Source organism: Vidua macroura, chromosome 15 (assembly GCF_024509145.1).
Source record: "Vidua macroura isolate BioBank_ID:100142 chromosome 15, ASM2450914v1, whole genome shotgun sequence".
Taxonomy (NCBI): domain Eukaryota; kingdom Metazoa; phylum Chordata; class Aves; order Passeriformes; family Viduidae; genus Vidua; species Vidua macroura.
Window position 1 is genome coordinate 11,688,232 of NC_071585.1, and position 27,101 is coordinate 11,715,332.

The 27,101-nt window shown below is 45.3% G+C and overlaps 2 protein-coding genes across 4 annotated transcripts in view; both read right to left on the reverse strand.

The window, feature by feature from the left end:
* Positions 1-1,388: 1,388 nt before the first annotated feature.
* On the reverse strand, positions 1,389-6,134 carry LOC128814863 (uncharacterized). The gene is made up of 2 exons (XM_053991154.1): positions 6,024-6,134; positions 1,389-4,352 (listed from the first exon to the last, which is right to left on the reverse strand). The coding sequence occupies exon 2, from the start codon at positions 4,348-4,350 to the stop codon at positions 3,361-3,363; it is 990 nt and encodes a 329-aa protein (XP_053847129.1). The 5' UTR covers positions 4,351-4,352; positions 6,024-6,134; the 3' UTR covers positions 1,389-3,360.
* Positions 6,135-12,173: 6,039 nt separating this feature from the next.
* The window catches only part of ADAMTS2 (ADAM metallopeptidase with thrombospondin type 1 motif 2), a 222,915-nt gene continuing 207,987 nt past the window's right edge, over positions 12,174-27,101 (reverse strand). For 2 of the 3 annotated variants that reach the window (XM_053990728.1, XM_053990727.1), the window contains 6 exons: positions 26,558-26,717; positions 25,239-25,371; positions 22,730-22,937; positions 22,243-22,372; positions 21,127-21,216; positions 12,174-16,859 (listed from right to left, as the gene is read on the reverse strand). In XM_053990728.1, coding sequence (XP_053846703.1) covers positions 16,399-16,859; positions 21,127-21,216; positions 22,243-22,372; positions 22,730-22,937; positions 25,239-25,371; positions 26,558-26,717 — 1,182 coding nt within the window. In that variant the 3' untranslated portion in view covers positions 12,174-16,398. The remainder of the gene's footprint in view (positions 16,860-21,126; positions 21,217-22,242; positions 22,373-22,729; positions 22,938-25,238; positions 25,372-26,557; positions 26,718-27,101) is intronic. The other variant, XM_053990729.1, reaches the window with a different exon arrangement.

Here is a 27,101-nt window from a genome sequence, read left to right on the forward strand (position 1 = left end):
AATCCCTTTGGCAGTTCTGATGATCTCAATAAATGAGATTTTTCTGCCAGTGACTTCAAATGCAGAGCCTGCCATGAGATTGGCCATGGAAGCAGCACGGCTTTTATCTCTCTCTGTGACCTAAATTCCTAGATAAGGTTTTCTTTCTTGTCTGGAAGCACTTCTGAACAGGCAGCAACTTCTGCAGGCTTATCCTGTCCAGTGATAGCTCAGGGGCTGTTCTGCAGAGAGGGAAAGAGGGGGAGCATTTTCGGATGGCCCAGGTGTGCATCCATGGGGTGAAGAAGGAGAAAAGTGCTGTAATAACTACAGGCCACGTTATCCCACCCAACAGCATCCAATTTTCTTTCCTTTGGTAGGACTGCAGGCTCCCTCAGCAGCTGGGGGGTAGAGAGGCTGTGACAGGGGAGTGACAGGGCTGCCCCAATCCCCATCCCCTCCCTGAACCAGCCCCAAGTACATCTGCAGCAGGTGGGTGATGTTGTACAGCTGCAGAACTGCCTTATCCAGGGAACTGGTCTATATTTAATTGTGCAGTGATTTCACAAGCACCAACATGGTCATTTCCAACACAGTTGATGGTGAAGAAAGTGAGGACTGTGCTTTTCAAAAGAGGATTTAAGTGAACCTGAATAGAAACAACCCTCCCTATCTGCTGCCTCTGTCCTGTGTTAAACCAGCTTTTCTTACCTGTCACAGCTTCTACTGCACAGCTGGAATTCCTCAGACTGGGGCTCCTGGCCCTGCCACTCCTGCTGGGAGCTGCCCTGCTCACTCACTGGCACCACCAGCCCCACATTTCCCTCCTCCCTTGCACTGCCACTTCTGTGACCCTAATTTGCCCATGTCTTTTGCCCCCATCTTTGCTGCATCCCAGCAGCTTTGGCTCCTCTTGAAAAACCCAGTTGCTTGAGTAGAATCTCAGTTTTCACTAAAGTAAAAGTATTCTCCAGAAAGAGCCAGTTCACTCCAAAGCTTCATTGCTCCAAGCCTGGCTGCATCTGGAACTAACGCTGTGTTTTTAAATGGCCCCAGCTCTGAGCCCAACCCTGCCCTCACCCCAGCCCCCACAGCCTGCTCCCAGTCCTACAGCAGAGGAGTTGGAGGCTTTTCCCAGCCTCCTGGGCTGCAGCTCTCATCTGCTGCTGTGCCTCTTTGCTCTGGAGAGAAAAGGTGATGGGTTTCAGAGGTGTAGAGACTTGCAGGACTGTGGCAGCCGAGAAGGAATCCCAGCCCTGGGTAGCAGCTGCTGAAGGGGTGAGGTGTGAAGGCCTTTGGTGACCATGTAGAGTGAGAAGGTGCTTGCATAGCAAGTCACAGCCCATGTGCTGTGGATCAGCCCAGCACTAAATAATGCCCTGTGGAATGCAGAATGGAAACAACAACTGGATGGAAGGATTTTATTTGTTTCCTCTGTCAAAAGCAGTGATACATGCAGTTGGCACAAGACTTGGTAGGCATTAGAGTCATAAATATTCACAGGGAGAGAAACTTAAATGACAGCAGAGCAGTGAGGACAAGCAATGCTTAAATCCCAGCATGTACCTGAGAAGGGAGGGGCCGGTGTGGAGGAGGCAGAGCAGGCTGGGACCTTCTGGGTTCAACTTTCTCCATCAGCTTTAATGAATGTTGGAGCCACTTTCACTTCCATTCTTTCTGTATGGTTAGTCCAAAAACAGAGCTGAGAAGCTGCTCAGCTCCATAGCACTAATGAATTTCAACAGGAGAAAAAAATATTTGAGGTAAGAGATGTGAGGATGAGAAGCTCAAACACTCTCACCTTTTGATCCTTGAGCATATTTACACTCATGTTGGTGCTGGCTAGAAATTGCTTTTTCATTTAATCTGCTTGAGGGTGGTTTGGAAATCACTTGTGAGCATTTTTATAATTGCAGCTTTCCAATGCTGTTTTTCATCTTAGCTGCTGTTGAGCAAACAGCCTGGTTGGTCCCTTTGCTCTTTGCTGTGCCAAAACATTTATTCCTAGTAGTAGTAATAATTAGGCTGATATTGCTTTGCAGTTTTCTCAGCTACATCTCCTGACTGGCTACGGAGAGTGTGGCACCAGACACAGGTGAGTGAGGTTGCTCTGACTGCAGGAGAAAGTGCCAATGGCAGCTTCTCTGATGGAGAAGTCTCTGTGTGGCAGTGAGGGATGGCCTGGGCATGTGCCCACTACGCCATGCCAGGACCTCCCAGCCTTGTGGGAATGCTTCTCGTCCTACAGACATCCCATGTAGCAATACTATCAACATGAATTGTTTGTATATGCTGTGTGCTGGATGGTTGGGACATGCACATTTGTTTTTTCCATGTTTCAGTCTTGCAGCATGAAGCAAAGCTCAGTCCACATCATCAGCACAGTCACGTAGGTGAGAATACAGAAGCACAGGTATGATGGGAAACACAAGTTATTATTTTACATTCAGGTTCTATCAGCACCAGCCCAGCATCCCTAGGCTGCCCCTCAAGGCTGCTCTTCTGAGCCTGCAGAGCTCTGTGTGGGCTCATAGGGTCCTCACACCTGAGCAGCAGATGCCGTGGGTGCCCGCGGTGTGCAGCCTGGCTGTGACAGTGCAGAGTCCAACATGATTCCTGTTTACAGCTGGCTCCACAACAGCCACAGCACCAGCACAGCAATGCCCAGCAGGGCTCCCAGCTCTCCTCCTGCCAGGGCTAAGTCCAGGAATAAAGGGAACAGAGTTGTGACAGGGTAAGCACCAGGAAAATCCCCACCCAAGGAGTTGTAATATTTTCCACCTTGTCCTCCACTAAATCCTCATAAAAGACTTCTTATGATTTTTAAGAAGTAATTCTTTATGCTACTGCTCTAATGGGTGACCTCTTCAGTGGGATCCTGGTGCTGAGGCAGGGATCTATGATGGGTCTCCCAGTCAATGTGTGTGCCAGAGAGAGTGCATTTCGTACTGTCCGAGCCTTGGGCAAAGGGTTCCTTTTTGAATAACTGTACTCAAGTGTCAGCAACATCTGGCTGCTTGGCACTGGCTGGAAAGCAGTGGTGTTTCAGTGTTCCCACTTCTTCTCCAGCAGATGGGATTTGTGTTCTCTCCAGCTCTCTCCAGCTTCTCTTCGTGCTCAGGGCAGTTCTCAGCAGTAGGTGGGAGGAGATGCTTTATGAACTGTTGCCTTTCCAAAATAAAAACTGATTGCTGTTTCCTTAGCAGATGGGACTCTGAATTGTCCCTTTGCCCACGGATGAGGGATACGATGGATCACAAGAGTCTGCCTGACTCGCATGCATGTTCAAGCCATGTTTTCTCTGTGAGGACTCCAGGGAGAGCTGCTAGAGCACAGGGTGGTTATATCTTGTGAATAAAATTATTCTAAGCAGCTACTTCTTCACACTTCAGCAATGGCTGGGAGCAAACAAGCTTTTATCTTTGCTTCTTTCCAGATGCATCTGTGCTCTGAAATCCAGTTATGGATGGTGGCTTTTTTAGGTACCTGGAAAGACTCGAAGTATCTCTGCTTAGTGGGAACACCACCCATGACATTTTTGTCACAGTGAGAAGTTTTTCTTCCTTCTTTTTCATCTATGCCTGCTGTATTGAACAAATTCTTCCTTCCTTCAGAGCAGGGCAGGGCAGGGTTTCCTGCCACCTTCCCTCTGGCTGAGGGTGCCAATTGCTCTTCAGTGTTAATAAGCATGGGGCCATTTTCTTTCTGACTGTGGTTATTCCCTAAAACTGTTCCCTCATCCCTCCTGAGATACCTCAGCTCTGAGCATACTGCTTCTTTCTGAACTGGTCTTGGGGAGGGAAGCCTTGGAAAACTGAACACTCGTGGAAAACTGGTTTTCCCTGTGTTTTTTTCTTCCAGGTTTGTGGGATGAAGGTCACCATTTGGGGCAGAAGAGTTGCACTGTGAGTAACCAGTGCTGGCACTTTCACCATAGGAAGAAGCCTTGGACGAGCAAAGATTTCCTGCATTGGTGTAAATTTGTTCCAGGGGGTCCTCTCTGGACCAAAAGTCGGTTTCTGCAGGTGAGACTTTTCCCAGTGGCACCACATTTGAGATGAAATTGGTCAATTTACATTTTGACCTCTCCTGCTGTGTCCCCACAAGCAGTGGAGAACCTGACACATCCTCAGGGGTCTTCAGGGTCTTTCTGTCCTTACCCTTACGTCTGCTTTCCAGAAGGGCTGGGAAGGTGGGTCTGGCAAGGTGGCAGATGGATTGGATGTAGTCATCGCTGGAGTACGAGTCTGGGCTGGCTGCAGCACTTCCAGCACACTTTGGGTTGCTGCTTGGATCCTCCATCGCTTCCTCGTGGGTTTCCCGTATGGTTGGGAGAGGCTTTGAAAGGCTCAGTCTGATCCGGGGTGCCATGGCTGCAAAGAACAGAGCAGACCTGATCATGTGAAAGCCTGCTGTGGTAAAGAAATCCTGGGCTTGTTTCTACCTGAGCCACCTGATGTCTTCTTGTGGTAAACATGGTTGTTAACAAAAAATGCATTTTAGAAGTTTGCTGGCAGTAATTTTATATCCATGGCTTCATAAAGAGCTTCATAAATGTACCAAAGAAGCCAAGTCATTAAATGTGGCAGTAAATAGAGGGTTCATTAAGGAGATCACCAATGGTGCTCCCTCCTGAAGCAGTGCAAGGGAGCACAGCTGGAGAGGTATGGGGCAGGGGCATGAGCTTGTCTCACTGCCCTTGTTGGAGCAGCAGGGCACAAACCACTGTCCTTATTTAATGCTCCATGTCACTGTGACAGGGCTCTGACTTCACCCTTAGCCCAAGCAGGCAGGAGCTGAACCCAAGAGGAGAGGAGCTGCCCTGCCCCTGTGGGAAGCACCACCTAAGTGAAGCAGCATTACAGTGGCCTCTTCTAGAAGCTGTAAGTGAGAATGTACAGGGTCACTTTTGTCTGTAGTTCATAAATGTAGAGGTAGGTCCTCTCCTGAGTGCTTACATAGAGTCAAAGGGATTCAGTTCATGTCCTTTATATTCAAATAGTCATCCTCAACTCATTTTAGGATGGATTTCCATCAAACTGCTCCTACTACTCAGTTAAATATATTTAATTACAAATTTTTCAGTATATTTTGTGCTGCAGTGTTTTCTAACTGTACTGATTTTTTTTTCTCCAAACACTACCCCCTGTGCTTTGTTTATCTCCCCTTCTGGCAGAAATGACCATATAGCCTGGATTTTTTTTTTTTACTGCTTCCCCCAATGAAATTCGTATGTAACTAATCTGCAGACACAATATAGTTTTGTTGTGTGATTAAATGCAAAAGTGCTTTGCTAGCTATCTTAATGCCTTGCTTGTCATTGCTGGAAATAAATCTGGCTTTGTTGAACCTCCCTGCAAAGCTGCAGATCACACACGGAGCACAAATGAGCAGCTCGTGGCGAGCCCAGGGTAGAGCTCGCCTGGTGCCCATCCCTCCCCCAGGCTGCTGCTGGCCCTCCCTGGTTTTCCTCATGTGCTGCTGGTAAAGCCAGCCAAGCTGGGATTTGCTGACCTGAGAGCAGGAGATGCTTGTTTTAAACCTTAGGGCCCTTTTATTATCCTTTTCCCTGCCTGCTCTGTTTCACTCATGTATTCAAGCCTTAAAAGAAAAGGCTCGTTCCTTCCTTCCCTCCCAGCCCTTGCCTGAGCTCGGCAGTGTCAGAGCTGGGCCCGGCAATGAGAGCGGCCGGATGCTCCCGGTGAGGGGCGCGGGCACGTCGTGTTAAATCACGACAGCGCTAATCAGTAACTAAACCCTGCCAACACGCCCTTCCTCCGGAAGGAAATTTAAATTACCTATTTGCAGTAAAACTCTTCCGATGATGGGATGGATCAGGTCCCGCCCGGATGCGATCCCCTTCGCCCTGGACACCGCGCTGGCGTGGCCGAGGTCACCTCCCCGTCACCTGCGGGCCCCGGCGAGCAGGACCCGCTGCGTGCAGCTGCCCTTCCACCATGCCTTGAGCATCACTGGCTGCCAGCAGCCCGGATATTCCTAGCGACCCCCAGCACACCGCCCGTGGCCAGGCCCCCTCCCCTTACCTGCGGGGTGCGGGCACGGGCGGCTGTCGTCTCCCGCGGCTGCACGGCTCTGCCCCGCTCCCTGCTCCCCGTTTCCAGCACGGGAGATGCGCTGTCTGACACTAACCCGTGCGCCAGCTCCCTGCCTCAGTCAGCTGATCCCGCTGCCTGTTTTGTTGCTGTTGCTAAATATATCCCGCTGGCTGCCTGCCCTGCCCGAGCCGCAGCCGGCGGGCGCCGAGGCACCGGGGCAGCCCGCGGGCACCGGCCGGGACTGCCCGTCACACATCCCTGCGGCTCCTTGCCTGGCGACAATTCCCCCTGCGGAAGGGACCGCGGGGCCGCGGCCGTGATGCGGGAGGGGAAGGGCTGCCTGTGCTCCACGCTGGGGTGGGAAAAGAGGAGCCGTAGCTCCTTCATGCTTTATTGCTGGAAGGGAAATCCTTAGGGTTTGAGGCTGTTTTTCTTCCTTCTCTGCCTTATTTTGTGAACAAATTTGTGCCCAAGAGGCAGTGGGTGTTTGCAGCTTCTTTAGTGCTGCTCTCTGCTCTCTTCTGTCTCTGCTCCAATTATGCTCTGAGCCGAGCATCCCTAGGCCAAGCAGGACATCCCTGGGCTGAATTCTGCAGCCCTGGGCTGAGCCCCACATCCCTGGGCTGAGCTTTACATCCCTGGATTAGGCTTTACATCCTGGGCCAAGCTGTACATCCTTGGGCTGAGCTGTACATCCTTGGGCTGAGCAGTACATCCCTAGGCCAAGCTGTACATCCCTGGGCTGAGCCACACATCCCGGGATTCAGCTGCACATCCCTGGATTGAACTGTACAGCCCCGGGCTGAGCTGTGCATCCCTGGGCTGAGCTGTGCATCCCTGGGCAGAGCTCTACATCCCTGGATTTAGCTGTACATCCATGTTGCTGTGGAGGCGCAGCAGCAGCCGGCCCTGCCACAGCAACTCCCAGGGCTGTGCTCCACCAATCCCCCTCTCCCACTGCTCCCAGGATCATCCCCATTTGTGTTTCTCTGAGGCCACACAAGTGCATTACAGCAAATTGCTTTGCCAGGAGGACTGGCAGCATCGGACCTTGTGGGTCCCTGGGCAGCAGGGATTTGCCTTTGTTTCCTGGCTAATTAACATGCTGCAGACTGCAGTTCTGGAGTAACCCCGTGTCCCTCTCATAGCCTCTCTTGCAGCATCACATTGCGTGGGGAGATGAATTGTTATGTTGCAGCAGACTCTTCCTTCTGTATTTATTTCCCAACACTGTCCTGAGAGGCAGCCCCAACAGCTGCTGCTCTTTCCTGGGGAATAGCCATCCCACACAACATCCCTGTGTGCCCAGGGCAGGGAGTATGACTGCATTTCTGAGCCTTGCTGCTCCTCACAATGCCTGTCCTGACCTGCTGGAGGGATGAAGAGAAAAGCAGAAATCCTAGATTAAAAATTACTGCTTTAGTTTTAATGCAAATATTCTGTCTTATGAGCATTCAGGCTGGAATTGGCTGTAACAGCTGATTTAGTCACACAAGCCCACACTCATCATTCAGGTTTTTTCTTTATCTCCAGTGAAAAGAAATAAACAGCTCCACAGACTTGTGCATCCCTTCGGGATATGGTTCCTAGCAGATTACTTTTTTTCTGGAAATAGCCATTGCTTAGCATTTCAATATAACAAATACGTAAGCTTAAGCTGTTTGTCTGGACTTCTGGTGCCAAACAGCTGAATTTAGCTGAAATGACCCACAGCCTTCATGCATTAAATTCACTACCAGCAATGATCAGTTGGGATCATGCTATAGTAACTCAGAGCTTCAGTTTTTCCTTCTTGCTTGCAGGAAATGTGATTACCATCAAAAGGAAAAACCCCTCAGACACCAGCTATGCTAAGCAGCTGCAGTATGGAGCTTGGGAAAAACATTTTGTGAGGAAGATCACTGATCTGGAAACAAACTCCACATGTGCAGATGTGCATGGATACATTCTCTTTAAAAAGAGTCTTCAAGATGGTTCCTCTGCCCTGATAAGTCTTTCCTCCCTGCTGGAGTTACCTCCTTCTTAAAGGTATGATGGAGTGAATAGAACATACCAGATGGGAGGGACAAATATAATATACCTGTTTTTTTTAACCTCAACCACAGCTATTTGGTTTCTTCTTTCATCAGCTGCTTCAAAGCTCTCCAAAAAATCTTAATGTAAAAGAAACAAGGTGCAACTTCAACTGTTTGCTGCAAGAATGCCATAGGTTTCTCCCAAGCACTTGTGAGGATGGTTTTGGATAAATCATCCCTGTTTCCTATATTTATACTCCCCAGGGGTGCAATGAATCAGCATTCCTGGGTGCATGAAAACTGTCACCAAATGGGATTAATGGCAAAAGAAAACAGCAACAGCAGCAGTGTCTGAGCTGCAGAGGAAAACACCAGTTGTTAGTTCTGCAGGGCTTGGTGGAGTGTCTGAGATATAAATGCTGACAGTTATTTTTTGGTTTGATTTTATGTTTGTTAGTTTTGTTGGTTTGTTTTCTTTTTTTTGTTTGTTTTTTTTTTTTTTTTTTTAATGCTTCCAGTTTTGGGGAAATCCACAGAGTTTAGCAGAGTTGGGTAAGTGTAACAGGTGACTCTCCTCTGGGCATTTTTGAAGCTTGTTGGCTCTTGCCAGGGTTCGGGGACAGAGTTAACATGACACACCTCAATGCAGATTCTCCTTGAAGATGCATCAATAACCTGGAAGAGCTGCTCCTCTCTTGCATGGGGGACAGTGACTTTTTGCAGGGCAGATATTGAATTGGACAAGGGGAACAGTTTTAAATTAAGAGGAGAGGTTTAGATTACGAAGAAATTCTTTATTGTGAGAGTGCTGAGGCACAGGTTGCCCAGAGAGATTGTGGGTTCCTGGAAGTGTTCAAGGCCAGGTTGGACAGGGCTTGGAACAACTTGGTTTAGTGGAAGGTGTCCCTGCCCATGGTAGCGGGGTGGAACAAGATGATCTCTAAGGTCCCTTCCATTCCAAACCATTCTGTGATTCTGTGTTTCCACGTTTGTCATAAAAGTTTAGGAAAGAAAAATGTTTTGACCTGATTAGTGCCAGATTCCAGATGATTTGTGTTCTCTAATTACATCCCCCAGCCCATTTAACCTCCTGTGCATTACATCAAGCAGCCACTACGGTACCAAGTGAAGATATTGCCATGAAATATTAATGAGCTCTTTTTGTATTAACTAGACAGAGTTGGGTTGGAATTGTTGTCCCCACAGCTGTTGCCTTGACTGCAGCTCACACAGCAACTGGTGGTGGCTACATGTGCCAACACTGTCACTGATGCACACAGATTTTCTGGGAGGTCCTGGCTATTTCTTGCCTTTTGCAGGTGAGAAACCAGCTGCTGTGCAAGGGCTGGGTGCCTGCAGCACATCACCACAGGGTACAAGGCTTGTTTGCAGGACCTGAGCTCTCAATCCAGCTGGGAACATGGGTGAAGTCCTGTCTGGAGCCTTTGCAAAGGCTCAGAGGGATTTAGGTACTTTGTTTTATTGGGAGTTTAATTAAGCTGGAAAATGACTCCTGGGAGCCTTCACTGGGAGTTTTGGGCCGTGACATGGTCATGGCTTCATTGGCAGTGCCTGCTCACGGCCAGCAGAGAGTTCTGTGGCAGTGCAGATTTCTCTTAAAATACTTCAAAGTCTCAGAAGTCCAAACCAAAGTTGGTGACAACTCGCTGGCAACCTCCCCTGGGAATCTGTCCCAGGTCATTTATTTAAAATAATATAAACATTTTTATTTCTGTTATTACCGATCTGCCTATGATTAAATTGCATCTTTGCATGGATGAATTTTTCATCATTTTGGATTATACATGTTCCAAAGTGCCTGAACGCTGGTGTGGATTGGTCCCTCTTGGATGCACCACTCAAAGAGGCTGGAGAGCTGAGCACTGAATTGTTGCAGGTCTCAGTGAGGGCAGCACTGCTGTCACTTGAAAACCTTCCCCTGCCTGGGGTCACATGAAACCCCCTGTCCTGCCAGCAGCCCGGGTACCTAAAACAGGTTTGTCTTTCCATAGCTGTTGTGTTTCTTTAATACAAGATTTTTAAAGATAAATTACAATCATCAGTGGAACCTCTTGTTTTGTTACTGGCCTCTAAACTTTCTTCTGGAAGAGCTGGGATGTGTTTGGATGCCTTAAGAAATAGCAACCCCAGAAACCAACTTATTCTTGAGTTATTTTCAGTGGTTTGGGTGGTGGGATTGATCATGGCTCTATTTCTCCACTGCAGGTGCTGTGTTTCTCTCCTGCAGGATCCCTCCTCCAGCCCCCAGCCACAGGCAGGGAACAGAGAGCAGCACAGCAGCATCTTCGACTACATCCACACTGGGACGGCGACTGCGCCGAGTGGGTTTTATTCCATCTGGCCCTTCCTGAGCACATCTCCCCAGACCAAGGGATTTTTCAGGCTGGGGTCACAGTCCAGCGGCCGTTTCATAATCGCACTTCTTGTGCCGTGCCACCATCTAGCGGCGGCTCCACCGAGGCGAAACATCCCCGGTCTGCTGGGAACCCCGGTGCTGCTGGGGCCGCGCGGTTCAGCCTCATCCCTGCGGGGATGCTGCTGGCAGCACTCTGCTGATGAAGCATAAAACCCAGCAGGTTAACTAGGATAAGGCTTCTCCCACGTGTGTCATCCTGCTCTGCTCCCTGCTGTAATGAGATTTAAAGTCCCTGATGCGGCTCTGTGGCTCCATCGCTCCGGGCCGTGCTCAGCTTTGGGAAGTTGCTGAAGGAGGAGGGACTGGGAAAGGTTGGGAGGGGGCAGGGGGAGAGCAAAGGTGAGCAGTGCACACACACACATATCCACATGCACACACACAGCCCTAGGAGAGTTTCCCAGGCATTTCTCTCCCAGGAAGGCTCAAGAACCTCTTTTGACCCCCATGAGCAAAGCGAAGTGTTGAGCCAGAACACCCTGTGGGAACACCCTGGAAATCATCCTGTGCCCCCCTTGCTGTGGGGAAGGGGAGTCAAATTTGCACAGCACTTTGGAAGAGCTGCCTTCTACCTGGTGTAATTAACAATAATCTGAAAACTGCTTTCCTGGCCTGGAATTGCAGCTCCTTGAGCTGCCTTAAAAAAAAAAAAAATCCTCAGAGCTAGATGATGGTGAAAAGGGATAAAAATCTGATGTAGGTAAGGAGAGGAAGAGAAGGCCTTCTGTGGGTGTCATCTTCTGGCATTTGAGAGAAAGAGAGCAAGACCAGGGAGAGGGAGAGGTGTTGGACATGACTGACCCCACCTTGGGTGTCCCTCGTGTCTGGGATGTGGACGTGGGACCCTTTGCCATGGCCGCTCTAAAAATCTCAAAATCTATGAAAGCAAAAGGCAATTAAATATAACCCTTGTCACAGCTGTAAATGCTGCATGAATTATCACAGTAAATGAACCCCAGGTTTGGGCTTGTCCACTGTTTCATGGGGGCATTTAAGTGTGTAAATTATTTTCCAGATGGAAAGCGTTGAGGTGGCTTGTTACCTGATTAAAGAATGCTGGACTTGAACGCACTGCATGGTGCTCACTGAATAATCACAGTAAGTAGGGGTCTTTCAAATCCTCAAGCAACAAACTTCAATCAAATGAGAAAGATTCAATTATGCTTTAAAGGGAACCCAGCTACATGTGTGCAGGATACGGCAGGAGAATGTGTGCAAAAGAATTTCATGGAAAGGAGCAATTACTTTATCGATAGGACATGCAAAGCAAAATTCACTCATCAGTCCTGAATAGAAGCCCAAATAACTGAGCTTTTAAAAAGATGATACATGGACCAGGATGGATTTGGGCCTCAAGCAGGTTTGAGTGAGTTTGATTAATTTCTGTGCAGTTATCAACTGAGCTTTTGGTCCAGTGACTTCATGATATTTAGCTTTGGATAATGGATGTTGTAACAAGGATGTAGGACTTTGGCAGCAAGCATATCCCAATCCCACCTCATTAAGTTGTAGAAATTGCATTGGTTTTGAATCTGGAATGATGGTTCTTCCTCCTCTAGCATCTCTGTGTAACACTGACTCAGTGAAAAAAGCACAGGGAAAAGCCAAACACTTTTTTTTTTTTGCAAAAGAACACAGACATTTGAATTTAATAAATTATAAAATTAAAGATTCTAATTTGTATATACATTTTTAATATACAAGAAGTGGCTATTTATTGCAATTTCTGTTAAGGCATATGTAAGTGAATGGAAGTTGCATATAGATATTCAGATGAACATAGCTAATACTGTGCATTGTAGGTGAGTAAATAAGACATTAAATGCATTATGTAATAAAATAAAACAAAAAACCCTTTGAGTACTGGTAAAGCACCGTTTCTAGAATTCTCAAAATATCTGAAAGCATTCTATGGAGGTGTTGTGAGACTCTAAATATTGAATGAATATATGAATATAAAAAGTGATGCGTTCATGATAGATAACAGAAATTTTTAAAGAAATTATGGTGAAAAAAATGGCAGATGACTGAAGCCAAAGAAACCAGAATTTGTTTGGGATTTTTTTTCATGAGAGGCTGTCATTTGGATTTTAAGTTTAGACAACCAGAAAATGACAATTTAGAAAACTGTACCTGCAAGGTTAGATCATAAATACATTGCTTTGTGGGAGCACATTATCTCTCAGATCTCTGAGATGGTCTCTGCAGGAATATATTTGTTTATAAACATGCTTTAGTTTCTGGGGATTAGGTTACATTAAAATATCGCTTTCTGCTTGTTGTGTCTGAAAATGCAGCACCTGAGCAACAGCAAACCCGTTACAGAAGATCCACTGTGATTATGCTCTTGGCCAATTACAGCATTGTAGAGAAGATGAAACAGCTGACAAAGTTCAACCAAACAAAAAAATGACCAAATTTTCCACTGTATGACACAGAATGAGATCAGCTCAGGAGAGCACACCTCCACCTTTTGTCTGGGGCTGCTTTTTCTTTATCAATATAGACTGGTGTTGTGTTTTCCAGTAGAAGTGATGTACACGTTCTTGGGGAACTGCTGAAAAAAAAACACCTTCTGAAGAACCCATGGCAGCTTGAAAAGGAGGCATCTTTTCTGGTCTGAAGAGACTTAACTTCCCCCCTTCTCATACAGGAAGAGTGTGAAGAGAAGGCAGCTGGTGGCTCCTGCTCCTTAAAGAGATGGTCCATCAGCCTCTCGATGTCTTGAGCAACATAGACTGAAGCTGCTGCTTCAAGTAGTTTAGTGTTCCTCCCAAAAAACAGCCGGATATTCAGTAGAATTTAAACCACTGAGAAACAAATCAAATTAAATCTCCCAAAAGGTGAGATGGAGAAGGGAACAAGCCATTCCAAAATGCAGATGCCACCAGGCATTGCATTGGGTTCCTAATGAACACTGGACCTAACATAGCACCAGACCAGCCTTCCAGGAGGCTGTTCCTGCTCCGTGAGGCAGCAGAACTCTCCACTTTATCTGGAAAAATGCTTTTTTGGGCTGTGAGCACTGCCTCCTGTGGTATTTTTTCACACTGCCTGGTTGACTAAGCCTATTCCAGAAGCTAGGGCAGAAGAGAATCTATTAGATGAATTACCTCAGGGGATCAGTGCAATGGGTCTTGAAAAAGTTCCAGAGGGTAAGACTGGTACCTTCCAGGCAACAAACTTTTACTTCCCCATCTGCGTAAATCCAGCTCCAACCCTTTCTATCTTTGGATTTGTAAAAGTCTTTCCTAAGTTTCACATGCTTGGATGAGCTTCCTAGTCTATGAAAAAGCTGGGGATTGTGGTTTATTTTTATTGTCCATGGAGCTAAAAGGATATTAACTTGCAGGGGAAAAGATGAGTTTTATACTAACCACATCTGTGTAAAGGAAACGCAGAAGGCAAGAAATACTACAGGCTGGGAGCCTGGCTACAGCTTGTGTCTCCCATGGCACAGCAGCTGGAATGATGTTGATTTAGACACGTCTTCCTTCCTTATAAATAGAATGGTAGGTTTTTTTCCCCTTCACTGCTCATTACTACATGGATGCTGTGCACAGATGTGACCTGACCCTACATTGTTATTAAAACTTGTCTCATCTGCAGGCAACCACAACTCCCTTGGCACGAGGCTCCTGGGGCTTGCCCGCACACCGTGGCTGTGTGACAGGCAGCAGGCCATGGAGACGGGCTGGGACAGGGCACCAAGGACAAGCACCCTTTGACTGCAGGAGAACACTCCATGTCCCAGGAGTGAAAACCTGTGGTGGAACTCTTTCCACTGTGCTGCCAAACTGCACAGCCTGAGTTTTACTTCTCCAAACCAGAACAGATTTTTCTTGTGCTGGCTGCTGCTTCCACATCTGCAGCCACGTCTGCTTGGCCCAGGAGATATTTCCTAATGCTCTGGACTCTTAGCAGGTCTGTTGGGCTTCCCAGTTTTCCTGGTCTTCAGTGTGTCTGAAGACACACATCTCCCTGCACCGAGCTGCTCCAAGTGTATTATTTTGGTCCTGTGTAAGAAGGGGCACTTGATGCCACAACCCCAGCTGAAAACATTCCTTCTCTGCTTGGGCCAGTATATCCATGAAGACTTTTTCTGAGACCAGGCTTGTGCTTCAAAAACTTCTGGCCACAGTTCAGGACAAAACAGTCCCACATGTAGGTGCTGTGAAGCCTGAGGTTCCTGCAGACTCTTGCCTCCTTTCCAGCAGGAATGGCTTGTTTGGAAGAGGAGACTGGGTAGTTTATTCAGTCGTGGTGGTCAAGGGCAGAAGGTAGGTGACAAGGAGTCACATGTACTTCACCTTGAAGTGAAGCTCTTTGCCATCAGCTGGGCCAGAGAAGAGCTCACACATTGCTGGGAATGCAGCATATTCCCAATGATTTTGTGGCTCTATATATGGGCTAATTGCTAGTGCTGCTTCAAACCAGGACCAACTCAGGCTGGAGGGTGAGATCTTCCTCTCAGACTGGAAAATATGAACTTGGAGCCACCAAACCTACCTAGTGGTAAAGAGAGGATTTCAGGGAAGCCCCGGGCTCTGAAGGAGATTTACCAGCAAAGAAGAAACAAATGGAAGAATCCAAGCCAGGAAAAAATCTGCTCAGATGCCACCCACAGCAGGAACCAATCCGTGCTCCCTGTCTCAGCAGTGTTAGAGCCAAGCTGAGTTCATCTTCTGTTCTCCAACCAGGAATTCAAAATGATCTATGAAAACCATGATGACCCTGAGGGGGAAAAAGTACTCAAAGGGTTGTCAGGTTACACATCTTAAAGTTTTCTAGCAGACCTGGTGCTGTGAATACACACGTGTGTGTGTGTGTGTATGTGTTCATGTTCATGTGTGGGCACAGCAAACAGTTGTTCACTTCTGCACCAATAAAGCTGTCCTAAGGAAAGGAAGATAATACAAAATTAATTCCTCAAAAATAACTGCATCCTATGTGAGGGGGAAAAAAGGGTTTGTCTTAACAAAGCACCAAAGAAAAGACAACAAGAATCCAGTCATCTTTAAGTTAAACAGAATATGGGTAGAAAAAAAAAATCAGACCAATAAAAAAAGCACCAACCAATAAGGATCACTGAGGCTGTTGCATTACAGGAACTTAAAGATTATAAAAAAATATGGATAATTGTAAACAGAAAGACTAGGATGTTGTCAGTCCAAGTTGGCCAGATCTACCCTACTAAATGTCTTGCATGTGCCCAAAAGTTTTGGAGAATCCTTTGAAATTTTTTATGGAAGCATGTAAACTACTGCTTGTCAGTTTTTAATTTACACATAAATATAGAATTTTCTCTGTACTTTCTTGCCCAGTCCTGGTCCAGGAAGCTACGTGAGCACATGCCAAGCTGTGAGCACAGAGGCAGCTCTGCCAAGGTCAGCCAAACCAAGCCTGGCATGTCCTAAGAGCCTTCCCGAAGCTGGCTGTGATAGTGCCAGAGTTTGTGCAAGGCACAGAAGTATCACAGGAGTGCTGACCCCCTGCTTGTCAGAGTTAAAGGGATTTATTATGTCTTGGGACTGCTTTCTGCCATACTAAGTGTGACTCCCATTACCATTCCCAAGCAGTTTTACATAGGCATAGAAGACTTTAAAGAGCCTGTAACTGAGAAACCTGCTAAACTGACCTAAGTACTATGGTTTGTTTGGATTCAGTGGGACACTGTAGGGATATTGCACTAATTCTCTGCCGTACCCTGTACACCTAACCTAGGCATCAAAGTGTTCAGATTAGCACTTATGAAACAATCTGTCATTTCCATTTATAGTAGGCTTGAGAATCTGGTATCTCTGCCATAGCACCACTTTGATTCTTCCCCATTCTTAGTCTCTATGATGGCCAATGCTATGATGTTGGTAACATCTCTATAAGAGAAAAATGTTGTTTGTGCCATATTTCCATTTTAGTTTATTTTCCTAAGAGTCTCTTTTTTCATTTTCTCAGCAATCAGCTCCTGAATTCTTCGATTCCTTGTCCTTTCATAAGGCCTCCTCCGTGTAATGATGTTGTGCTGTGGTACTTCGTTGTCCAACCCATCAACTTTGTAGGGAACATCCACCGCATTGATTTCTGGGTGCTCCTCGGTTGCATTGGAAGGGGGTGCACGTGTTTTGGAAAGCAGAGGAGGGCTGGTGGCAGACTGTGTGGTGGGCACTCCCACGGGAGGGCTGAGGGTTGTCAGGAGCTCCTCCTCAATGACATTATTTTTATTTACATTGGCATTGGTTACATTGCCGTCCTCTGTTACATTGCTGTACATGTTGCAGGACTTGCAACACAGCTTATTGTACCCAGGAATGGAGCAGTAACGGGAGAGAACTTCCATGCGACAAAACATTGACTTGTCTCCTTGACAATGATCTTCTGAAAGAGAAAAAGGGAACAGATAAATAAAGAGCATCTTCACCTTAAGCAGAAAAAGAAACACAGCTGAAGCTTTGGCAGTGGGCAGAGGGTTTGATATTTAAAGTGGGTTGGGAAACTGGCAAATGAGCCTTCTACAAGCAGAAGCAGGCTTATATTCAACCTAAAAGTCAACTCCAAGAGTTGCAAAAGCTGATCTGAACTGTATGTACCAGCCCCATCCAAGCTCTAGACCATCACACTTGAATTCTTGCCTTCACATCATGGAAGCTCTACCCTGAAGACCATGAAGCCACAATGAATTGTGTTACTGTCTTGGTTTAAACTTCAAAACACACTGACTGTGCTGTGTTCTTGCTAAAAGTACACTGAACTCCCACAAAGTCATGAAGTTTTATATTAAGAAATCTATTTTTTCCCTATTTTCTCCTTTTAATGCTTTTCTGCAACCAAACAGTGACTAACCACAGTCAGGGGTAACATATATTTATCCGGACTGTCTCAGGAATGTCAAGTCCTATCTTGATGTGTGTAATTCTCAGAATTAATCCATCTTCACTAATCAGAGTGATATTGTTGCCAGGTACCCCTACTCTGAAAATAGCAGTGTTTTCTCAGCATGACTCTTGTTTGAGAGAAAAGTGGTGCCATGAGGCTTTTCTACTCCTCCTAGAAGGGAGCTGATATCTTTGGAACAACAAACTCCAGTGCAATGGAGCCAAGCCAGCCCATTAATGACTGGGAGACTCAGTAAAAGTCCTGATTTTTGTGTCAATGACTGTAATAAAAGAGAAAGAATGATAATCAATAAGCTTTAAGCTGTCAATAGCTGTTAAAGCAATCTGCACTATAATAGAGGTGTTATGGCAGATCCTGATCATGCTCAAATACAGGTGGCAAACTGTAGGCTGAGGCATTAAAGGTGAAGTGGTCAAAGTGCTCCTGCCTGAGAAACATAAACAGAAGCCTACTCAGAGATTCCCCAAGCCCTTGTGATTTCTGCTCAGGGGAGGCAGAGGACTTTATGAATTAGTGGGAAATGGGTGGTGAGGGTCTAGCAGGCTCCTTGGAGAGAAAGCTGCCTGTCCTCTGCCCCACACAGACACCCCTCAGCTCCTTTGCCTCCAGGATGAAATAATGGAGCCAGGCTCTGCAGTGAAGGAAACATCCCAACATGCAGCCCATACTGAGAGAGGAGTCAGAGGGTTTCTAGGAGAGGGCTGAGGAGAAAAGCAGACTGACCAACACCTGGCATCATCACTAATAAAACATCTTCTCTGTGACCAGAGTGCTGAGACAGAGATGAAATCACTGTCACTCTCCCCCTGCTCTTACCACATTTCCACCTACTCTTACAGTAAAGGGTGAGTAACTCCAATTACTCGCTTTTATTTAGAGTGCACCCGATGTGAGACAGTGTTCTCAGCCTGATCTGAAGTCACATTTCACCCTCCTGTTATGAGCACTGGCTTGTGTCAGCACCCTCACAGCAAAGGAGAGAAGCAGAGCAGGTTCAGTGATGCCAAGGGGATTTGGAAAGCGTGGGTGCCACCTCTTCACTCATCCTCAGTTAACAAAACAGGGCATCGTGGGTGTTTCATTGGCAAACATATCAGTCTAAAATAAACTAATAGCTGGTGCTGCTGCTGCTTTAAAATGCTAGTGGCTCGCTGAGGTGGGTGAAAACACCTCCTGTACATTGTATCTATGCTCTGATTGTTGCTTTTGTTGCAGAATGTGCCCGGTATTTTTCATATTTTTCAAATACTAAACTGAAATACTGCTGGAGATTAGGAATGACTCCTTCCTTAGGAACATAAGAATAGTACCTTGGTTTTGGAGAGATTTTCAAACCAGCCTTTAAGAGCTGGAACTGTTCATACCTGCATGCACAGCTCCATACAAAGGCCTGAATGTGCCTATACAACTTATATATATTTTTACATACCCCATAAGAGTCCCCTTTGAACATTTTGCCTTGTGATGCATGACCCTTATGCATCTTCCTCCAAATGGCTTCCATAATAAAAGCCAACAGATATAATATTTAACTGTGATTTTAACAAGGCAAGCCTGTTCTTGGCTTTGTAAGAATCAGTAACAGCACCTTTAGAAAAATGCCTTTTTTCCTAACAAAAATATGCAATGTCAAGCTTAACAATACATGGAAATAAAACTGCATTATGTAATAAGTTTCGTGACATCTGATAAGTCATATAAATAAACTCTGCAACTTCTCAATGCCAGAATGAAATTTTGATCCTCTATCCAAACCAAAATATCCAGATTTGCTGAACTTTTATTTATTTTTACTTGCAGTATGCATGACAGACTGGAAGTATATATTCAAAACATCAGTAAGAAAAAAATAAATCAGTTTCACAGTCACTTTGGTACACATTAGTCTCATAAAAAAATATTGAAAAGCAAACTGAATTGGCACATCTTTAATATTATGTTAAATACATACAAAACACTAATAAAATATCCCTGATAAACCAAAGTGCATATAGACATAGTGCACAATGCCCAGATACCTTATTGCACCATTCTCTATAGCCACCCATCTCTTTAAACATCACTAAACATTGTCTATTTAAAGGTAACAGTCATGAATATATTTATACAGTTAAACACCAATTATTTTACATAACAGTATTCAGTGCCAGATACGTGTCTTTGCTTTTTCACCTTGTCATGTAAATTGTTAACATGTTTCAGGAAATATTAACAGCAAAATTTAAATATGTGATCACATGATAATGACAAGTTTGAAGTGCTACACTGTTGACGACCCAAAGATTCAAAAATGCCACTTTTCCAAAAAATATTATCAAAGCAATAAGGTAGTAATTTGCTCCAAGACTGCAGTTTTACATTTCTACTATTGGTACTGACTGTCACAAAGAAGTTTATGACTTCTGAATTCCAAATCCTCAACATAAACACGGAAGGTGAAGCACGAATGCCAGTTAAATTTCAGTAAGTCAGGCCACAATCCTGTCTCGATGAAGATATGGATATGCACTGTGCAAATCAACCTCCAATTTAATTTACTGCCTTCTATTAGTCATCGTTCAAGTAAAAAGACTCCATATGAAGATTAACTCAAGGTACCAGTGTACTGTTCATATTTAAAGCTGGATCTGGTAAATTAATGCCATTTACATTTCAACATTAAGGCATTTTTCTAAAATTCATCTCCTAAGCAAAAAAAGCAATAAAAATTGAGGTAATTCTGTAGTAGTTCACACTGTTATGTTTGCCAGTTGACACATCTAAGAGCACACACACGCACACACACACACACACACAACCGTACCAGTCAAGTCAGACATGCACATGGTGAAAAAAGACCAGAGATGTAATGAGTATAAACAGCTCCATGCTGAGCAGCTGGAGACATCGTAGTCAATGAAAACGTCATATTGCCTCCACCACGTTAAGGGAAACACCACCACGCCACCTTCACCATGGACCATGCCTGTTCTGCTTTGGGTTTGTTTCTAAAGTGAAAATGCGCAAAACTGGCAAAAACTGTGCGATGGAGAAAATGAATGCAGCTTTTATCGAGAAAAAAACCTTCCAAATGACCACCGGGAGTCTGGCGAGAGCAACGGCATCAGAGCAGTGGGGAAAGTACCGACAGAAACTCAGCTTCTGCTTCCCAGTGTGCCCTCCACGGGTCACAAACGTAAAGGTGAGGGTCAGGAATTAAAAATGAGCAGCAAGGGTGAGGAAAGCAACAGCACCACAAAGGAAAATGGAATGAAAAAATTCTTCCACTCATCAGACTACCCTGTCAGCGAACTGAAGCTGGAGAGCTATGAGATTTCAGGTTTTTAGATAAAGGAGAACTTTAGCACTACAAGGTGTCATTATTGTGATGTGATCACATTCACAATAAGTTCTCAGTTTTGCTATCAAACTGAACATCAGGAACCAGTAAGAGCCTTTTTTCACCACCACCAAGCAACAAGCAAACCGATCCCAGCTCCCTTTCAGAGGACTGCAACATACTGTGGAGATCCAACTTCACACATCCAACACTTCAAAACCTCCACCACCAGTGCTACGCAAGCTCCAGAGAAGAAAGACACCGAGCACCGAGTGCCTGGTGTGAAAAAACAGATTCAGCCCAAGATTTAAACTTGGCAAAGTCAAGGGAACTTTCCGCATAGAGAGAAGAAGAGAGCAAAAGGCAAAGTCCACATTCGATGTGGCATGCATTTAGGGGCAAAGGCAGAGTTATAAATGGGTCTTTTACTTGAAGATATTTTCTGGATGGGGTAGTCTGGATCGGGTCTTGACAGCCATTGTATCATGTAGGTTTTCTTTGAAGGATCAGAAACGTTTCCTTGAATAGAGGAAAAAAAAAGATGGAGAACACAAGATATGTTAGGCAGCACTAAATTGTCCTGTCAGAAGGGGACAAGCTCAGAGAGTGAGTGGTCTCCAGTTGTGAAGGGGCCCACGGAAGGATTACAACCAAGCTGTGTGATTTTGGGCAAAAGGTGCTGTTTGGGGAGGTTGCTACAGCTCGTGCCCATCACTTCACAGCCAACACTGAAGACAGCCCAAGGGCCAGTTCTCCAGCAGCACTTCTCATGGCAGTGTCACACATCCCCAGAGACATGCAGTCTAGTTTAGTTACAGTGCCTCATTAAAATCTTTGTATTGGAGACTGTAATTGACAGCTTGCTTCTGATTAATTAGAAATCAAAAGCTACCCTGAGAAATACATCAGGAAAAAAAGAAAAATATGAATGACTTAATAATAGGAATATGTGAAATGATCTCACAAGTATCATTTGCAAACAGCTGAAAAGCTAACAAGGATAAAGGCCTTATTGCCCTGGATTAAGCAAGAACAAATTAATTACAGCTTCTATAAACTGAGTTAGATAACCCCTGCAGATAACTTGTGTTTGTTGGAATGAAAAAAAGCCTGGAACTGTTGGTGGAGGTGGGGAAAGCAAAGAGGCATCCTTGGTTAGCCACAGCCCAGCAGCCCCAAAAGCTGGCCTTTGCCAAGCCCCACAGGTCTCAGGGGTACAGGGCTGGGCTCAGGCACTGCTCCTCTCCCAGGGCAGCTGTTGGCTGCTGGCCACATCTGGCCATCAGCACTGCGCTGAGGTCTGCCCCTGGCTCTCAGGCTGTCCTGGGCCAAGCAGTGCTCCCCAGCAGGAGAAGAGTGCCCAGGAAGACCATTGGCCACATAGCAGCTCCACATTTGGAATTCCACTCAAAACAGGGACTATGGAGAAGTGTCCCCACCCGGGCAGGTGTAGCACAGAAGTATCAATTCAATGAAGGCATTGCAAATAATAAAATCATTCTTTTTTTCAACAAGTAACAGAAGCTATTGAAGAGAAGCCCTTACTGGGACACGGAGGTAGTCTGCAAATCCTGACGGTCTCTGGTTTGTTCTCCTTGCACAGGCCGATGGCATTGTCCCTGGTGCGGCACAGGACCGGGCGATCCTGGGTGCCATTGCCACAGCTGACAGAGCACTGAAAGGACAGGCAGCAGTTACACCCCAGCCACCCTCTGGAAACAACAGATCAGAAATTAGCTTTTCAATTTTAAACTGCCCTTTGATTTGAGATTACGTGGTTCATTATTCGAGGCACTGCAGTACCTACAGTAATGAAGCACAAAGGAGAGCCACTCACTGCTTCTTGAGGTACACCAGTAATTGTGAAATACTCCAAGAACAAGCTATGGTCTGAGCAGTAAACAAACAACTGCACCTGCGAGCCATCTATTCACAGAGCCATGTATTCACAAATACAGGGGTGGCATTACTTGTCATGCTTGTTCCGCCCAGACAGAAATGAGTTGTTTGAGACCTCCAGAAAGAGACTGACCTGTGACCAGGATCCTATTCTCCACTGTGCTGGGCACAGCTCCCTGTTGCAGGGCCTCCTGCCCTCTGGGCGGTCGTTGTTGCAGTACTTGGTGTGGACAGAGCGATTTGTGTTGTCGTGCAGGGGCTGGATGCAGCGCACAGACCGGACCTGATACCCTGTCTTCCCACAGGATTTGCTGCAAGGCTCCCATTCCCCTGTAACCCATCTGGGTTGGTGAAAAGAGAGTGAGCAGAGTAAAATTCAAAATGTTGATCTGTAACTCTTAAACACAGGTTTGACATGATGTTAATACTAGTTCTAATATGGAGAAAAGAAAAAGATATGAAAAAAACATAAGCAGTTACGGTGAGAGTTATTTGACTGTCCTGAAATGTCATTAATAAGACCCAGACCTTCAATATTACTCTTTCTCATTATCTCCAAGATAAGCATTATTCTTACTTTGCTGTATTTGCTTTGATTTTAAGCTGCTCTTTTCAAGACTGCACATAAAAATGTGGCCACTTTTATGTCAAAAGCAGCCACCCAAGGGTGCTGCTGAGCTTCCCAGGTCTGGGCACATGAGATGTGCCTTGTCTCATAATGCAATATGAACCAGCTGGTTCCCATATGAGTGAAGCCAAAACATCTGGGCTAGAAATGCAGCTCCTGCCTGGCCCACATCTGGGCATTCCATGGATCACATCCCTGGCCATGTTAGACTCAATCTGCTGAAGCACTGGCAAACCCAGTGCTGTGAGTGCTGAGCTTGGGCAGATCTGGGTCCTCAACATCATAATTATTTGGTTTGGGGGAAGGCAACACTCCACTGAAAACCAGAAAGTTCGAGTTCATAATTTCTAAATCAGTTTGGCCACTGAGAAATGAAATCTATGGTTTGTAATGTGGTGTAGTTGAAACCCTCACTGATCACCTAAACCGACTCATTAATTACAGGTACAAATTGTAAAGGACTTAGAGAAGAGCAACAGGGACAGACAGCACCAAAGGAAGTTTACCTAGACTACTGGAAGCTTGGCTATAATTAACTGAAGACATACAGCAGTCTATAAATATTTACAGTGTGCAGAGATCTGCAAGATGGAAATATTGTTCCGTGTAAACAATATTCATGGGGTAAACTTAACCAAAAATATACATAGCCTGGAGAAACACCCTGAGCTTGAAGGAACTGTCCTAAAGTACTCATAAAATCCCAGGTTTGGAAATGGTCAAAAAATAGTACAAGGCACTGCACTACACATTCCAGTTAATCAGAAAGTAACAATTTCTCCCAACTTTCTCTTTGTAACCTACAGAAATTACACAGCTATGAAGAAATACAAAAGCTGTGAAGCCAGGAATACTGAGGTGACTTCTGAGACAAAGATGAGTTTTCCCCAAAAGTGAAGAAGCAGCATATTAGTGTAGGGGGTGTCCCAGAGCTTTGTAAAACTCCTTAATAATTGCCTCTCCTATGTACAAGAGCAAAATGCTTGGATGACATTCTATGGAAACAGAGCTAACTGAAACTTCAGGGATCCAAGTACAATTTAGGATCCTATTGAGCCTTTGTGGTACCTGGGCCCAATTATATTTGCAGCTGAAAGGAGGATACAGTCCTTTCCAGAGAGCCTGAGGTACAGTTAGGTCATTACTTCAGTTTTCCAATAAATAAATGTTCAACCCTGACCCATGCAGAGTTTATGGGGCACAGTTTCTTGCCTTTTCTCCTTTTCTCTCTTTCAAATCTTTTTTTTTTTTTTCTTTTTTTTTTTTTTTTTTTTGAAAGGAAGTTAGGAAATATTGTGTGGTATGTTCTATTTATTTGCTGTGATTCCTGGAACCTACACTCGGTCCCCAGAGATAAAAGCTGGGATCAACATATTCCTTTCTTGTTGCAGTAGTAGCACAAAGAATATATTAGTCCTACATGTGGCAGGAATAACCTGCTGCCAGTCAAAAAAATCACCTGTAAAATGTGAATTAAAATATTTATAACACTTGACTATGTAGAGGAGAAATGAAGGTACGACAGGCAGTTCATGCTGTACAAGGACAGCCAGAGAAATCTAACAGGTCAAATATTTTCTCTATGTTTAAATGTACAGAAATATGCTGCTTATTTTAAATTTACAAATTTATGAAGATTTGGATTTGAAAGACTGGACATTGACATTGGTTGTCTTCTGCAGCACCCTGTACATTTGCTCTGACATGGTTAACTCACACTGTGCAAAATCCACCGGTATAAATTGAATTTATGTCTATTTTGTATCACCTCAAGATGGCCTGAACACAGAAGTCTGGATCAGGACAGCACTTCTTTTCTAGTACAACTTATTTCATAAGGAACCATAAAGAATATTTCTATGAGCAGAACAGGGCATGAGATCCTCACAGTCCTGGGGCTCTGTAATGGTCATGAAGGTGAAGCTAAAGCCACCTTCCTTGAGGGGACAATGCTGGCTGTGTGTGATGCCCCCTGCACCTCCAGGGAGCAGTGCTGGGGGGCAGGGATGCTTACATGGGCTGGGAGCACTCCTGGAGGTTGCACACCCTGCGGATGGGTTTGGGCTTCTGGATCAGCTCGCAGTAGCTCCGATGAACCATCTTGTGGTCCGTCTTCCTGCGGCAGCCGTACTTGGTGAACTGGTAGCCTGGGGAGAGACACTGCTCTTACTCTGAGAGCTGGCACATCTCACACAGGGCTCGAGTTTCAGAGGAACTGCACAAATTCTGTCAAGGGTTGCAGTAGGAATTGCAGGTCAACATGCTACCAAAGTAGGGGTAAGCTGTACTGAATAAAGATTTGCAATGCAAATTTAACACCCAAAATTGCTCACCCCCTATATTTTTCACTCCTTTAATCACAGAATCACTGGGTTGGAAGAGACCTTTAAGATCATCGAGTCCAACCCAGCCATAACACCTCAACTAAACCATGGCACCCAGTGCCACATCCAGTCTTTTTTTAAACATATCCAGGGATGGTGACTCTACCACCTCCCTGGGCAGACCATTCCATAACTTTATCACTCTTTCCATAAAAAACTTTTTCCTAATATCCAGCCTATATTTCCCTTGCTGCAGCTTGAAACTGTGTCCTCTGGTTCTGTCAGTGCTGCCTGGAGAAAGAGAACAACCCCACCTGAGCACAGCCACCTTTCAGGAGCTGTAAAGAGTGATAAGGTCACCCCTGAGTCTCCTTTTCTCCAGGCTGAGCACCCCCAGCTCCCTCAGCCGTTCCTCACAGGGTTTGTGTTCCAAGCCCTTCACCAGCCCCATTGCCCTTCTCTGGATGGGCTCAAGGGTCTCAACATCCTTCCCAAACTGAGGGGCCAGACCTGGACACAGCACTGAAGGTGCAGCCTCACCATGAAAATGAAAATAACACTGAAGTAATATTAAATGAAAATAACAGCCACATCCAACATCTCAAAAACATTCTGCAAACCTACCCACAATACAGTGCTGCAACCCGACCATCAGCCTGGGGAACAGCATCAGCATTCACATCTGCCCCCAAAAAGGAGTCTGACATTGCAAAAGCCACACCACTGGATGTGGATTTACAAAGGGCTGCCCCATGGCACCTTGAGGTTCGGCACCTTCACAGCTTGGAGACTCTCATCCAAATCTTGCACATTTGTCCAATTTTTCCATTTCATAACCATAATTCAGAAATTAATCAGCCCAGATGTGCCCCCAAAACATTTAAGTCAGATTTTAACCCCATTCACTATTCATTTATCTATTACTTAATAAAACTCCTCCCATACTCCGATCCCCCTAATGTCTTGTGGCAATGAATGAATTTTGCATGATCTGAGGTTTTGTTTTTACCTCCTCCACAAGGTTTTGAACACTGGGACCATTTCTTCAAAGCCCATTCATATGACAATGAGTCCTCTTCCAAAACATTATTGTTATCTACATTCAAGGAATCTTCATGGATCATGTACTTGTAAGTCAAAGATATCTTGGCACCACCATGAGGAATCACCTAATAAGCAAAGGATATGTCATGAAAAAAAATATGAAAGACTGATATCAGGAGCTCTGTGAGATGATGTGAAATAGTGATCATGGCTCACATATAAAAAACATCCCCAGAGGGATTTCAACCTTTTAGCTGCACTCAACACTTTTTTTTCCCTGATGAAAAAATATCTCCATCCTTATGACAAAGAGTTTCTAAACTGCATATTAAGAAAGACTGTTGTTGATTTAGACTTATTTTCCTTGCCAGCATTGGACTGACATCATGATACTAAATTTTTTCCATATCCCATCACAAAGGAAGGAAATTTTGTACTGAAATGATAACGGATAGTTCCACTAAAAGACAAAGCAAATTCAACTGCAGAAGTAAATGAAACTGGCAAAG